Source organism: Microtus ochrogaster, chromosome 1 (assembly GCF_000317375.1).
Source record: "Microtus ochrogaster isolate Prairie Vole_2 chromosome 1, MicOch1.0, whole genome shotgun sequence".
In the NCBI taxonomy this organism is placed as follows: domain Eukaryota; kingdom Metazoa; phylum Chordata; class Mammalia; order Rodentia; family Cricetidae; genus Microtus; species Microtus ochrogaster.
Genome location: NC_022009.1, coordinates 10991104 through 11005317, shown reverse-complemented (window position 1 = coordinate 11005317; position 14214 = coordinate 10991104). Strand labels below are relative to the sequence as shown.

Here is a 14214-nt window from a genome sequence, read left to right as displayed (position 1 = left end):
CCATCCATCCATCCATCCATCCTTCCATCCATCCATCCATCCATCCATCCATCCATCCATCCATCCTTCCATCCATCCATCCATCCACTCACCCAGCCACTCACTAATGGTCTTCCAGATCTTTTCCCGTAAACAATAACAGCTGTGTATTTTTGAAACTTGGTACTAAGGGATACAAGTGTCACTCGATTTGAAACTTGTGAAGAACCTGATCTCATATTTTCATGGCAGCTGTCACTTGGGACAGTGAGAAGTCAAGTACCCTGCTTTTCAGGTATAGAACAAGTTGGCTGGGAGCCCAGGTGCCCAGGAGCAGATCTCAGTGTGACAGGGACTCTGGATGTTTCCAAGTCTTATGAGAACCAACTGAATTAACAACCCTCTATAATTTAGACTGATTCTTTTATATTATTTAAAACCATTAACTAGCTGAATCTTCAGACACATGCTAGTTGACAATCCCAGTTCCTAATATAGGAAATCAATATATGTAGCTGAAGGCAATGTTTTCAAAAATATTTTTTAAAATTAAGTATTTATTTTATTTACATGTATGAGTGTTTTGCCTGCATGTATGCATGTACACCCCTTGCATGTCTGGTGCCCATGGAACTCAGAAGGAGGTGTCAGATACCATGGACGTAGTGCTACAGACAGTTGTGAGGCCCTGAATTGGTTCTGGGAACTGAACTCAAGTCTTCTGCAAGAGCTTCTAATCACTGAGCCATTTCTCCATTCCCTTAGCAACATTTTTTTAAAAATTATCCCCAGAACATTTCTCCTGGCCCTATACTTTAAAAACAGGAGAAAACAGGTTGGAAATTATGTTCAGGGGCATTTAAATGAACAAATATCAATTATGGAACGCCTGGTGTGCTGCACCACCATTGGGCATGGTGTGTTATGCACTGAGTTAAATGTTTCTGTCAGTCATTCCAATGACTAGGACAATAATGATTTAACAGCAGTTCAGGAAGCAGGGTCTATGGTGGGCGACCTAGGAGACAAAAGCAGCCACAACACACATGATGTGAAGGCCAAGACTTTCAATGAAACCAGATCTGAGCTGCTAAACTAGGGAGCAGTTAATTGGAGGAGACCATTTTAGGATGGGAAGTCTCAGATTTCAATGGCTTATAGAACAGAATCTTCCAAAAGACCTGTGGCTTTTGCAGCCATAGGGGGCCCAGAGCCTCTGAATTTGGGGGAAAGGAGAGAAAGTCATTGCCTAGTTTAATAGCGAAGTACAGGACTGGTGAAAAAAGGAGACAAAAGACATAACCCCCAAAGGCTGTAGTGAGCACCCACACAGGAACAGGCATTACTTGGTGTTGCTGCTGGGGGGCCGGTTTGAAGTCTATTAGTGTGTGAAGGTTTTGTTATTAAAAATATGTTTCCTCATCATTATTGAGTGAGGTAACCCAGACCTAGAAAGACAATTATCACATGTACTCACTCATAAATGGCTTTTAGACACAAAGCAAAGAAAACCAGCTTACCATTCGCAACCCCAGAGAACCTAGACAACAATAAGGACCCTAAGAGAGACATACATAGATCTAATATACATGGGAAGTAGAAAAAGACACGATCTCCTGAGTGAATTGGGAACATGGGGACCATGGGAGAGGGCTGAAGGGGAGGGGAAAGGAAGGGAGGGGAGCAGAGAAAAATGTATAGTTCAATAAAATCAATAAAAAATATGTTTTCCTTATAAAAGGAATACATATTTTATATTTATGTTGGAATTTAGCCAAACTGTTGTTCAGAGAGCTTCTGGAGACATGGATGAATTTCTCTGGGAAGTTTATTCTGTTAGGTCTGTCATAAATCCATTCCTTGGACTGTCTGTCTCATTAGCTGCTTATCAATCTTTCATTTTCCTCCCTTCATGCTGCAAGCAAGTGTACATTTCTTACACTTCTTCAATTACAGAATCAATTAATAAGTTAATAAAATGATTTCAACCTAAATCATACAAATGCCTGCGATGTCTGAGCAGAAACAAGAATCTCCGTTAGACAAAGGCATCATTAAGTGATTAATTGAAATACACAATGCCGGATATAATTAAAATACTGGAACTTCATTTTGAGTGCCCAGTAGGAAGACTGTGAAAGAAAAGATAGAAATAAAGCTGTCACTAGGTTTAGATCTCAATATTGTCTCGGATTTAAATGGCAGGGAACTGAGCTAAGATGCAGGGGCAGAGTAGTACACAGGGACACCAGCATAGCTACACTGGAATCTGTTGTATGTCTGATTCTGGTTCCCCGCGTGCTAAGAACTTTTTTTTTCATTTTTATCTATTCTGTATTTACCCCCAAAATGATGTAATATATAAAAAGCAAGCATGTCAAAGTTATATCCACATTAGCTAAGATTCAGGGTTGACATTTATAAAAATAGATTTTTATGGTAGGTGTTATGTCACCTTATTTCATTTTATTAGGTATGAAATAAATGCGTGGTCTACAAGAAATGCAAAGTATTTTCAATCATTCTGTATTTTATGGATTAGCCATATAGCACAAAAGCAGCTTCAGGGCTGAGTTCTAAGAATGCTTCACTTTACTGTGTGTGGGGCTTCCCTAGCTGTTTTGGTCTTTGTTTCTTGTGTTCATTCTGGGACATTTTTGGCTTTCCCTTTGCAATTGGTCTCTCTTGGTCTGATCACGATTGTAGCATTTGATATTCTCTTGACTATAAGCACAAACTACAGACTCCAAGTTCTCCTGGATACAACGTGCTATTCCTTGTGCTTCTGTGGAAACTGGTGGAGGTGAGGCTTGGGGCTCTGTTCTAGAACAGTTCCTTCTGCAACTGCTTTCAGATCTCATCATTTGAAGGCAGCTCGCTCCTTATGTAAGTTCTCCCTCTTCTTCTTCAGGTCATGAGCACTAACAAGCCTCCAGAATTCCTCTATGAAACCAACAGCAATGTGATGAGGACAAGGGAGAAAGGAAGCCAACTTCCCATTCCCACCGGGACCACAAACCCTAAAGGACGCTTTACAAATACTCGGCTGGGGGCTGGAGAGATGGCTCAGAGGTTAAGGTCACTGACTGCTCTTCCAGAGGTCCTGAGTTCAATTCCCAGCAACCACATGGTGGCTCACAACCATCTACAATGAGATCTGGTGCCCTCCTCTGGCCTGCAATCATACATGGAGACAATACACTGTATTGTATACATAATAAATAAAATCTTTTTTTAAAAAAAAATACTCGGCTGGTAGAGGCTTCCGTGCATCCATCTATGGGATTTTTCACAGCCACCCTCTTCTTATATCTGTTTCCTAGACAAAGAAACTGAAACCCGGAGGCTTCACGGCTACCAAATGATGAGATTGGGACCTGAAGTCTAGCAGGCTGGCTCTGAGGTGTGGGCGTGGCATGTCATCAGCTGCTCCTGCAGCTGGGTCATGGGAATTCTGTACTAGAGCAAAGTCTCCACGTCTCATTCCAGATGTTTCTGTTTCCTACACCAGGGGTGGCAAAGGCCCCTAAGCATTCCTGCTGTCATTGTTGAAGTAGCTCCCATTCAGAGCTACAGTGGTCAGCAAATGAAAGGAGAGGTAGAAAGGAAAGGAAAGGAGCATGGCTGCTCCCAGGTTTCATCACCAAATGAATGGAAAAAACAAATAAAAAGGAAAAGGAGCGTGAGGGCTCCTAGGTATGGAGGAGGAGGTTTGCAGTAGACATGTGAGGTACGGGAGAGCACAGCTAGAGACAGGGAATCTGGGAGGGTTCAGAGTGGACATGACCCTGAGCCATGTGAGGGGGCAAACAGGCATAGCAGCCAGGAGGTCCAAAGGTACTAAGAGGTTGGTAACCAACATGCCTGGATTATATAGGGAAGAGCCTCTGGGGGAAGCCCTGGGCTGGAGAAGTTAGGGTAAGGGGTGGGGTATGCCAGCCAGGAGGGCTCTATAACAGGTAAGGGACTGAGGGATACAGAGAGAACCTGGCAGCCAGAGTCCACTTTGATATGTTAAATAGGCAACTCAGATATCTATTTCTGGTCTGGAGCCAGGAATGCCACGGCACAGCACGGCCTTCTCTGTTGGCCACTGGTTCTCCTCTATGGGGACTGAACAATACGAGTGGCATTTAAGTTTAGCACTTCTCAACCTGTGGTTCGTGACCCCCTCGGGGTCGCATGTCAGATATCTTACATATCAAATATTTACATTACAGTTCATAACAGTAGCAAAATTGCAGTTATGAAGTAGCAACAAAATAATTTCATGGCTGGGGTCACCATGGCATGGAGAATTGTATGAAAGGGTCGTGGTGTGAGGAAGGTTGAGAACCACTGCTTTAGGTTAAATGCAGGGCATTTCTAGAAAGTTATGGCTGCTCCACGAGGGAGGATGAACCACACGTGTTCTGAGGACATTCATCTCAGTCCCCAGGCCTCTGCGTGTGCACAGATTGCCTGTGCACATGTGCCTGCTAACCCATCTCTGCCAGCCCTCTCCCTGCGACACAAAGGGGCGTCTGTTCAGATCACTCTGTCCTTGACTATGACCTTGGAACAAGCTATTGCATTCAAGGGGAGTTAATGAAGATTAATTTGTCCTCACGGGAGGAGAGGCACTTAAAGAAATTAACAACCATTTGGTCTTATGTGTTAAAAGGCTGGTAAGAGCTTTAGGTCACAGCTTTGTCCTGGTATGGATTTAACATGCAGACGATCGATTTTAGCGCCACGCCTTAAATGTCCTCTGTGCTCACATGATTTTAGGGTAATGTTCTTTGGGAAAAGTGCACGTCTGAAAGCTGTTCTTACCCATACAGCAGAACCTTGGAAGACTACAAAAGGACTCTGAAAATTCTATTCCCATGACCCAGGAGAGAGTGGACAATACCAACTGAGAACTTGGAAAAATATTCACAAAACGATCTCTCATAAAAGCAGGAGACAAAACTTGGCGTGTGATTTTTATACAATTGAAGACAAGACGCTCAAACATCACTCCCAATGGTTTGGAGAGAAGGTGAAGTGATCTTCTAATCAAGGGACACCTAGAAGCATACCAGAACAATTCAGGCAGCTGCACAACAGAAGCCCAGTGTTCTCTAGAGGGACTTCACCTGCTCAGGGTGGCAGTGAGCCCAGTAGATGAATTCTTGCTAAGCAGCAGCTGCCTGGGTAGAAACCTGTGGGCACTCACAGAAGACCCATCTCCTTCCACAGCAAACAAAATGAACATCTTGGACAAGATTTCAAAACCAGGAAGATTCGAATTCCTTTTTGTCAAGAAGCAAGCAGATATTTTCTGCATTAAAGTGCCAGAAGTTTAAAGGCATACTTTAAGTTACTTAAAAATATTTTGAGTTTCTACTGTGCCCATGTAACAGTGTTAAAAATATGTATCTCATGATAGGGTTATTTCATAATGGTCAGATTATGTTAATATTATTCCAAACACTATTTAATTTGCATCTTTTATACTTGGACTTAAGTTTTGGGGGAATACTTTTCCTGACAAATTGTCAAAGGGCCGTTCGTTAGGTGGTCTAAGAATTCCTGTAGAAAATGAATGAGCTAACAGTACACTATGAGCAACTGTCTCTGTGTTAACAAACATCCCAGGGGTGGGGGCGGGGTGGGTTCAACTACAGCCAATCAACTGAGCCTGCATCACAACCTTGGCCTTTTCTTTGCGTCACAATTATCTGACAGGCAAAAATTATTCCGACGGAACAGGACCGGGCTCTCACTGAATTGGTTAAACTTAACGAGCACAAAGCAAGACACATAAATTAACAAGGCAGAGAGGAAATAATCAAAAACGAATTAAATTAAGGTGAGGTGTTAAACAGAAATTTTGCTCTCGCACCGAATGGTCTTGTCTCATAATGTCATAAGGAATTATTCTGGATGCCGGGCATGTCAGGTCAGTGGCTGCACGTAGGGGTGGTCTACGTTTTAGCTCTTAGTGTGGTTGGCATTCTCTGCTGCCTGTGCACAGACTGAACAGTCAAAATACAGCTTTCTCCACTTTCAACTCTGTGTGAACTGCTAAGTGAAAATGGGACTCTTCTTGGAAATGTGGTCCCTGATGCCCAGCACACAGATCTCAGCTCTCGTACCCGCCCAGGAGCGGCTCACTGAACAGGCAGGTTCATCCTGCCACCTGGCCTGGGCACCATAGCAGGCAGATGGGTGGACCAGACACAAAGAGTAGCGAGTGTGGGGGCAGACTGCCCTGCCGCTGACCAAAACATTCAAAAGGCTTCTTCTACCTTTCAACTTCCCCTTCCTCCTGCTCTAGTACCAAGGTAAACTGGATTGGTACATTTTCCCCCTCTTTGCTCTGCATTTTTATGTTATATCTCCTCCTCTATGTTACATGAGACATAACTTTTATTTTGTTGAAAGAATTGGGGATAGCCAGAGTCTGGCTGGGGGCAATTAACCTGAGGTTCTATATTCTGCAAGAGATGGTTTACTGACTTTGCCGTGTAGGTGTCAGAGAAGATTTTAAACAGCGGTAAAAGATTGTTGTAATTCACACACACACACACACACACACACACACACACACACACACACACACCACTAAATATATGAAAGGAAATGAAATATTTCCCCAAGAAGCTACTCTGGGATACACTAGTTTTGTAGACTAGATTGGGAAGGATACTAGTGTGTAATGAAGCTACTTCCTGTCAGGAAGGGGTGAACCCTAGCCCCACCACTTTCTGTAACATAGGTTTCCTGTGCCCTCACAGGAACTAACCCCCAAGCCATCTTTCCAGCCCCCCTGATTTGTGTTTTTAATCATAAATACTTATACTTCCAACTTAAAAAAAAAAAAAAACTCTTCAACCAGACCTCGCCACGTGCTTCAGTTCTATAATCTAATCGTAAGTTTGTCTTGCTGTCATTTCTCTCCCAGCCTCCAGCCGTCCTCTCCAGCTCTCAATCGTTTGCTCCCCCTCCCCCCAGAGGACGCTTTCATTTCAACGTGGCATTTGGCACTATGCAGGCGTCACTGTGGGAAGGTCTTAGCTGTGTACAGTGACCTCCCTTCTGACTGTCTCTGTGTCGTCAGCGGCTCTGTTGCTGACATGTGAATTCTCCAGGGTTCAGTATATCTGAGTTTATCAGACTTGCTCAGCTAACACAGCTAAAATGGAGGTGTTTTCATTCCCTTGCATAGGTGATAGTCGCTCTAGATTTTAAAAAGATTTTATTCAAGTGTATGTGTGCCGTGTGTGTGTGCCAGGGCCCTCAGACGCCAGAGTGGGTACAGGTAAGCTACCTGGAGTGGGTGCTAGGGACTGAACATGGATCCTCTGCAAGAGCAGACCATGCTCTTTTTCTTTTCTTTCTCTTCTTCATCCCCCTTCCCTTCTTCCTCTTTTGATTTTTCTTTTTTATTCTAATTTTGTCTTATCTGGAGCTCAGTAGTAGACCAGGCTGGCCTTGAACTCACAGACTGCCTGTTTCCACCTGCTGAGTGCTGGGATTATAGGAGTACACCATGCCCAACAGCAAGTGCTTCTGAGCCCCTTTCTCCAGGCCCATCTGGACGCTATAACCTTCATCACAGGGTCACCCACCCAGCTTCAAGCAGCAGCATCTGCTCAGGACAGCGCCGACTCTGGGGACATGAGAACTCACCTTTCACTTGCACAAAGTCCAGCTGGTGAATGGATTGCAGCAGGGGGCTGTTGTCCAGGCTCAAGTCAAAGTCCGTGGTCATCCTGGGGGTGAGCGTGCCTTTCCCCCACTGGTCCTCAGTCAAGTGGACTCGCCTGATGAGGGCGTCTGAAATCTAATCGCATCAAAGACCACAGCGTAAGAAACACAGCGTTACATTCAAACCCCAGTGCTGCTCCTGGACTCTAAGCATTGCCACCAAATAGCAAGGACCTCAAGCTTCCTCCCATCTCAGGTGTTTGGTGAGAATGTCTGTGTCCTGACTAGGGTCGCCCACAGTTTCTGAAGCAAATCTGGACATTTTTTGTTGAGTTGGAAGGAGGCCGCTGTAAATAATTAAGACCTTCATCGATGAGAAGATATGCCTAGAATACACACATGCATTTATTACTGAGCTCCCAAATGTGGACAGCGCTGAAGAAAATGATACACTGGAAATCAATCTGTTCTATAGGATCAAAGGCTCCATCCACCCTTCCATACAAAGGTGTGGGCAGCCAGACAAGACTCGGGAATGAGGTATGCAAGCCAGAGGCCACTACACATCCTCTTCCAGCCTAAGTGCTTCATCTTCATGGGACTCCCACTTGACTCCTTGGAAGGGACCTCTTCCCTTTCTTACACTCAGCCCCAGCTGTCGCTCTTGGCGGTCTGCAGAACACGAACTGGAAGAGATCTAGATGTCCTAGCTTAGTTAAGAAGCTCCTTGTCGTTGGTACCAAAACATAAGTAAATCCTAGCTTATACTATAGCACTTTATAATTGGAAGAAACAACAGAGTTAAGCACAGGAACTAAAGCACACACCAGCCCATGCACTTCTTAGTCTTGTAGCATAGGGTGCCAGAGACTTCCAGGAAGTCAGCGTTCTCCAACAGGCTCTCCTACACTTAACTGAGTATACAGGGAGGTTCTGCTATTGAGGGACACTGAAGCCAGGCTGCGGGACTGCTTATTCTCCATTCAGTGCAGGGGCGCATCTGAACCAGGAGGAAGACCTAGTAAACACTGACCTGCAGAAAGCCGCTGGGATCGTTCTCCTTAATCACCTCCAAGCAGTACTCCATGAGGCCCGTGGTCTGGCGCAGCTTCACCGTGCAGTGCGAGATCTGGTCCCGAACCACCTGAAGTTGGTGAGGAAACAGAGAGGTAGGTGCAAAATGGCGGAGGGTAGCAGGGAGGCACCCTGGGACTTCGGGACTTAGGACAACTCCCTTAAAGCAGAATCCAAGAGCATCCTGGAAGTGGATCTAAATGGATGACAATTCTTTGTGTCACTCCTCATGGACAATGGCTCCGGAGGATAGCTGGGTAGGGTTTTTATAGAAACAGCAAACAACAGGACCCTTCAGGAAAGATGATGGAAGGCAGAATACTGACGATGAACCCTGATGACTCTGCTGCATTAAGTCTTGCACAGGGCCCGCAGACATTCTTCTCTGTGGAAGTTGACCCTCCCGTGAGCTTTGCTTTGGGTGAAGGCATGAGCTGTCTGCAAGACAGCGATGGCTTCCCCCTGGGCAGCTGCATGGCTACTGGCTGTGCCCTCCCTCTTCCCTGGTCTGCTAACTCTTCTATGGGGTTTCAACAACTGAACCCCAAGGGCATTCATCAGAGCCTTTTCTAGAGTGGGTGAAAGAGCTGCAGATGGCGGAGGTGGAGCCTGGACAGCATCGAGGTGATGGCAACAAGTGAGTTAGAGAAAAAACACATGCAGGTAGGAGTCCAGGTGTCATTTGGAGAGCACCTTTTAGGTCGGCCCTGATGGCTGCTGCCCTGTGAGTCTGCTTTAGCCTGTGTGGACTTTTCTCCTGCGTGCATGCGCCTCCAGGGTGTTCTTTACCCAGACACAAGGCATGAGGCTTCTCCTGTTAGAGGTGTTTCCCTTTGTGACCTTTTCACAGTGACCTGAATCCTGAGAGGCATTTGGAAATAAAAGCTCAGATTTCCCAAGAACCTCAGACATTTGCTTCTTTGATATTTAGACAACTTTGCCAAAGCCCCAAAATTTCAGTATTTTGGATTTTCTGTATAATATGGAAAATGTTAATAGTTATAAGTCTTTTCCTTTCTTCTTTTCATTGTTGGTTACCAGCCCACTTTTCACTAAGGATTATTACGCCTATTTCCCAAGAGTCGGGGAAAAGATGAAAACCATCTCAGTAACTGATGTAGAAACCTAATATTTGATATTAAATTGATATTTCCTTTTAGCTTTTCTCTGAACCAGACTTATTTAGAGTTGCGATCTCAGCATTTGACATTGTATCCCCCCCCCCCACTCAATACAACATCACAGGAACTGTCCATGTTGTTTCCACCAGTAAATGCTATTGGATGTGTAAATAGCTCAGTTAGTGGTGAATAGCAGTTATTCCTATTCCTGTCATAGGGCATTTAATGTCGTCATGCTGTTCTATCAGTCCGCTTGCTCACTCCTGGCTTGCGTTCTTGGATTTTGATGGTTTTGTCGCATGCATGTACTGAAATAAGGACACCAGCCAATGCTCTACAATTCTCTGTCTGCTTTCAGACTTCCCTTCTTGGGGAGGTTGATTTGGGGCTCGTGACTGTCTGAGGGTGGGGCTCTTTGCCCATTCCCGAGAAGCCCATTGTTCCGCAAAAGAGCTGGTGATTCTCCAGGCCTGCAGAACAGGGATGGGCTCCTCAGCTGCCTCTCCCTAGGACTGATTGGGCTCATCTTGTGACATTTTCATCAGCCATCCCACCAATCAGAACAGTAATGAAAATCACTGCCCCAAATGAAGCCACAGTGTTCTCAGGACAGCGTTTCTTGGGTGTACTGTTACTGACTCCTCGTTTCTGAGCTGAGATAGTCTACCTTATGGAGATCAGCCAAATGATTAGATCTTTTAAGAGAAATCGTCACATTGTAAGATCTAAAAATCTTCTTAATTTTTTATTAAAATTTTTGCACGTATGTGCATACATTCCTGTGTGCAGCTGTGCATATGGAGGCCACGGGCTGATGTCAGATGTCTTCCGTGACTACCCTCTACCTTATACATTGAGGCAGGATCTCTCAGAGATCACCAACTCAGGATCTCTGTCAGGCTAGCTTGCTCTAGGGAATCCCACTATCTGCCTCCCAAGTTGCTACCATTAGAAGCCAACCACACACCCAGCCAGCAATTTTATGGGTGTTGGGACCTGAACTCCGGTCTTCACACTTGCACAGCGAAGTACTTTACCCAGTAAGTCATTTCCTCAGCCCCAGTGACGAGTGTAGATTTCCTCGCTGGCCAAGTCTTTTCTGGGATCTTTTACTTATTAGCTTTCTGGCCAGGCTTTTCTTCCCACTTTTTACTGTTCTGTGCTTTGTTCTGGTGGTTTTGTTGAAGTTGGTTCCTAGGAAGCAAGGCTAGTCTTTTCTTCTTCTTCTTCTTTGAGTTACACATTTTTGGACTTCGGTGCCGGTGCCCCAGAGAAGCATTTGGCAATGTGTTTTGCGCTGGCAGGAGTCAAGTCCCTTTGGGTAATGTGCCAGTCACAGGAGTGACACAAAAGGTCCTGTGTGAACATCCCCCCCCATACCCTGTTTTCATCTCCACTGGACCCTAACCCAGTTCCCACGGGACAGTGGATTGGTCTGGAGTCCATGATTCCAGGGAACGCTTTGAGAATTTGACAGAAGGGTGGTGGTCTCTGCAGGATAAAGGATACCTATTGGTCATCTGGACAGTTTTATTTGGATAAGTGGCAAAAGTAATGAGGGTTATGCCTTGGGTCAGGACCTGACACCAGCCTCTGTTTGGAAAAGGGCCTGTTGCTTCCAGAACCCTCAGGTTTTTTCAGTAACAGAGAGCCACCCAGGAGAGTGTATATGCACACAGGTGGAAACTCTTCTGACAGCGCTCCAACCCTATTAACGTAGGCCAACTGCTTCCTTCCTCCAGCCCATGTGGCATAGCCCACAGCGAGGTTTGGTGTTATTGAAAGGACTTCACTCTTTTATCAACTTTGAACAAGATTAAGTCCCCACTCCTGACTTCCATTACCTCTCCATTTTCCGTGTGTCTTTAATTTTTTTCTCTTTATTCTTCCGAATAACTTTAAATCACACTCCCCTCGTGGAGGCACATAAACTTTCTAGATTCAAACCTGCAGGATTTGCTCGCCATTGCTTTCTGTGCTTGATGGGGAAGTTTCTGTGTGTACCCAGCAACTGATGATGCTCTGAATGGCTTCCCTGGGAGTTACAGGTGACGAGCTCTGGTTTCATTTCTTTGATTGAACAGAGAATTCTTCTTCCCCCCACTCCAGGAAAATAACATGTACTATTTTATTCTTTAAAGAATAATGCATTCTCCAAACCCTGGAGAAACCTAATTAAGGATGTATTCTGTATACCATCTTTCTCCCAGAGTTCCAAGCAAATGTTTTCTTCCTATCGCCAATCCCACACTCTGTAGGAAAGCTTGAATTTACCTGACAGCGGTTTTTACAAAGACAAGTCTGTAGCTCTGAGTTTTTATTTAAGAGAAGAATCATTTAGTTCTATTAAGCAAGTAAAACACTCACCCGTTTTAAGGGGAGCATGGGATTTTAACAGCAGAGCTGCGAGTTTTCTATTCTAAAGTGTGAATGCCACCAGCGTTCGTATCGATAAACACTGAGTGGAATCTGCGTGACTTGGCGTTGGTGCATAGAAGACTGTATCCTAGCACAGGGAGGTTAATGGAGGAAGAAGCCCAAGCCCTGGGAAGAGAAGAATCTGATGGCATTATGTCCATGCAGGAGAACACATACCATGGGTGGTAGCTGCATCAGACAGCTACAACATGGAGCTTTGGTGCAGAGCTGCAGAGAGTGAGTCTCTCATCTCCATGGAGAGAGCCAGGTGCCTTCTAGAGGAAGGAAGCTCACTCCTATCTGGGCAAAGGGCAACAAAGGCAACCCGAGATTGCCCTTCACTGGCATTTGCCAGAGTGGGCTTGGATATTAAAAAATGTGTTCCATGTTTGTGGAGGGGCCCTGGCTGTGTAGGCATCCTCATGATTCTGTGGGGACCCTGGGGATTCTATCTACATAGACCTTTTCAGTGCTATTCATCTATGGTGGGAAGCAGAGGACCAACAAACTTACCCAGTGACACTCTGGAAGGAATTCTGCATTAGCAGCGGGTTGACATCAGTGACACTTGTGATCGCATTATTAGCGTTGACCCCTCTCGGCTTGGACATGTCAAGCCTTCGAATTGTTCCAGGTGCTTCGTTTTTACACAGACCTCATCCTGGCATCCGGCCTAATTCCCTGCATTTCCCTTTATTGCATGGTCACACTGGGCTGGTGCTTGGCTGCAAAGCATTGCCTCGCCTTGCTGGCCGTGCCTGTACCTAATTACTTAAGCTCTTCCTTGTGAGTGTGATTGGATTTCGCTCCTTTCTCCCATTCCTTAACCAAAGCATCCTCTGCCTGCTGGGAAACAATGGGCAGACAGCCTGATTTAGCAGTTTTATAAGACAACAGTACACGTGATGGAGGCTTTCCTGCATAGGGGCGTGGCCATATAATAAATCCTTTTTAAAAAAATAATGCAGAGACAGGCGGATCTCTGTGAGTTCGAGACCAGCCTGGTCTACAGAGCTAGTTTCCAGGACAGGCTCCAAAGCCACAGAGAAACCCTGTCTCGAAAAAACAAAAACAACAACAAAAAAATAATGGGAACAAACAAATACCATGATGGAAATACTGGAATTTCTCCAGAAGGAAGCATGCTACATATAATCATGGTGGACATATGGAGGCCCTACAGGAATACTGAGTTCTATAACCCAATAAGTTTTCTCTTTACAGCCTTGCTGTGTAGTGCTTTGGTAGGTCAGGTTCACCAAGTACACAAGCATGTTAAAGATTAGATTTCCCCCACCCAATAATTGTGAACAACCATGTTGATTTCTTCCAAGGGATCTTACTGTTGGGAGGTAACAAGAAGATACATATCAGCATGTACTATTGAACTTGGATGGTTCTAAAATGCCAGAGGGAGAGAGAGAACATATTTAAGTTGCTTTTAGAATGAATTCAAGTTTTGAAAGTGTCTTAGTAAAATCAACTCCCAGGTAGTACTTTAAACTTCTCCAAAAAAAGGAAAAATATTCATTTTGTAAAATAAAAATTCTAGAGCTCATTAATGGCATTTTAATGTTGTCATAGATTCCCTTTGAGGTTGTCAGGAACAGTGGGGACAGTTTGGGAGCCTTACTGAGAAGGGCAGGACCTAGGAAGGATGGCAACATAGCATCTGGCTTCCTCTGTTGGTCATCAGGACATTGCCCAACTAATTCCCCACATGAACTAGAAATATTTCTTGGAGTTCACAAATAGTTATCTCTAATGTTTCTCTGCATGTGCTTCAATTGACCACTTCCTGAAAACAGATAAAAAGCTCCTTACACTTTTCCAAACCACAGGATGGCGCCAACTTCAGTTCACACTTCAAACCACAGGATGGTGCTAACTTCAGTTCACACTTCAAACCACAGGATGGCGCTAACTTCAGTTCACACTTCAAACC

The 14214-nt window shown here is 44.8% G+C and overlaps 1 protein-coding gene across 9 annotated transcripts in view; it reads right to left on the bottom strand.

Moving 5' to 3' along the window:
- The window catches only part of Trim9 (tripartite motif containing 9), a 107869-nt gene that overhangs the window by 27694 nt on the left and 65961 nt on the right, over positions 1–14214 (bottom strand). For all 9 annotated transcript variants that reach the window (XM_013355664.2, XM_013355671.2, XM_013355668.2 and 6 more), the window contains exons 4-5: positions 8690–8800; positions 7639–7792 (exon numbers count right to left, since the gene is read on the bottom strand). In XM_013355664.2, the coding sequence (XP_013211118.1) occupies positions 7639–7792; positions 8690–8800 (265 nt within the window). The remainder of the gene's footprint in view (positions 1–7638; positions 7793–8689; positions 8801–14214) is intronic.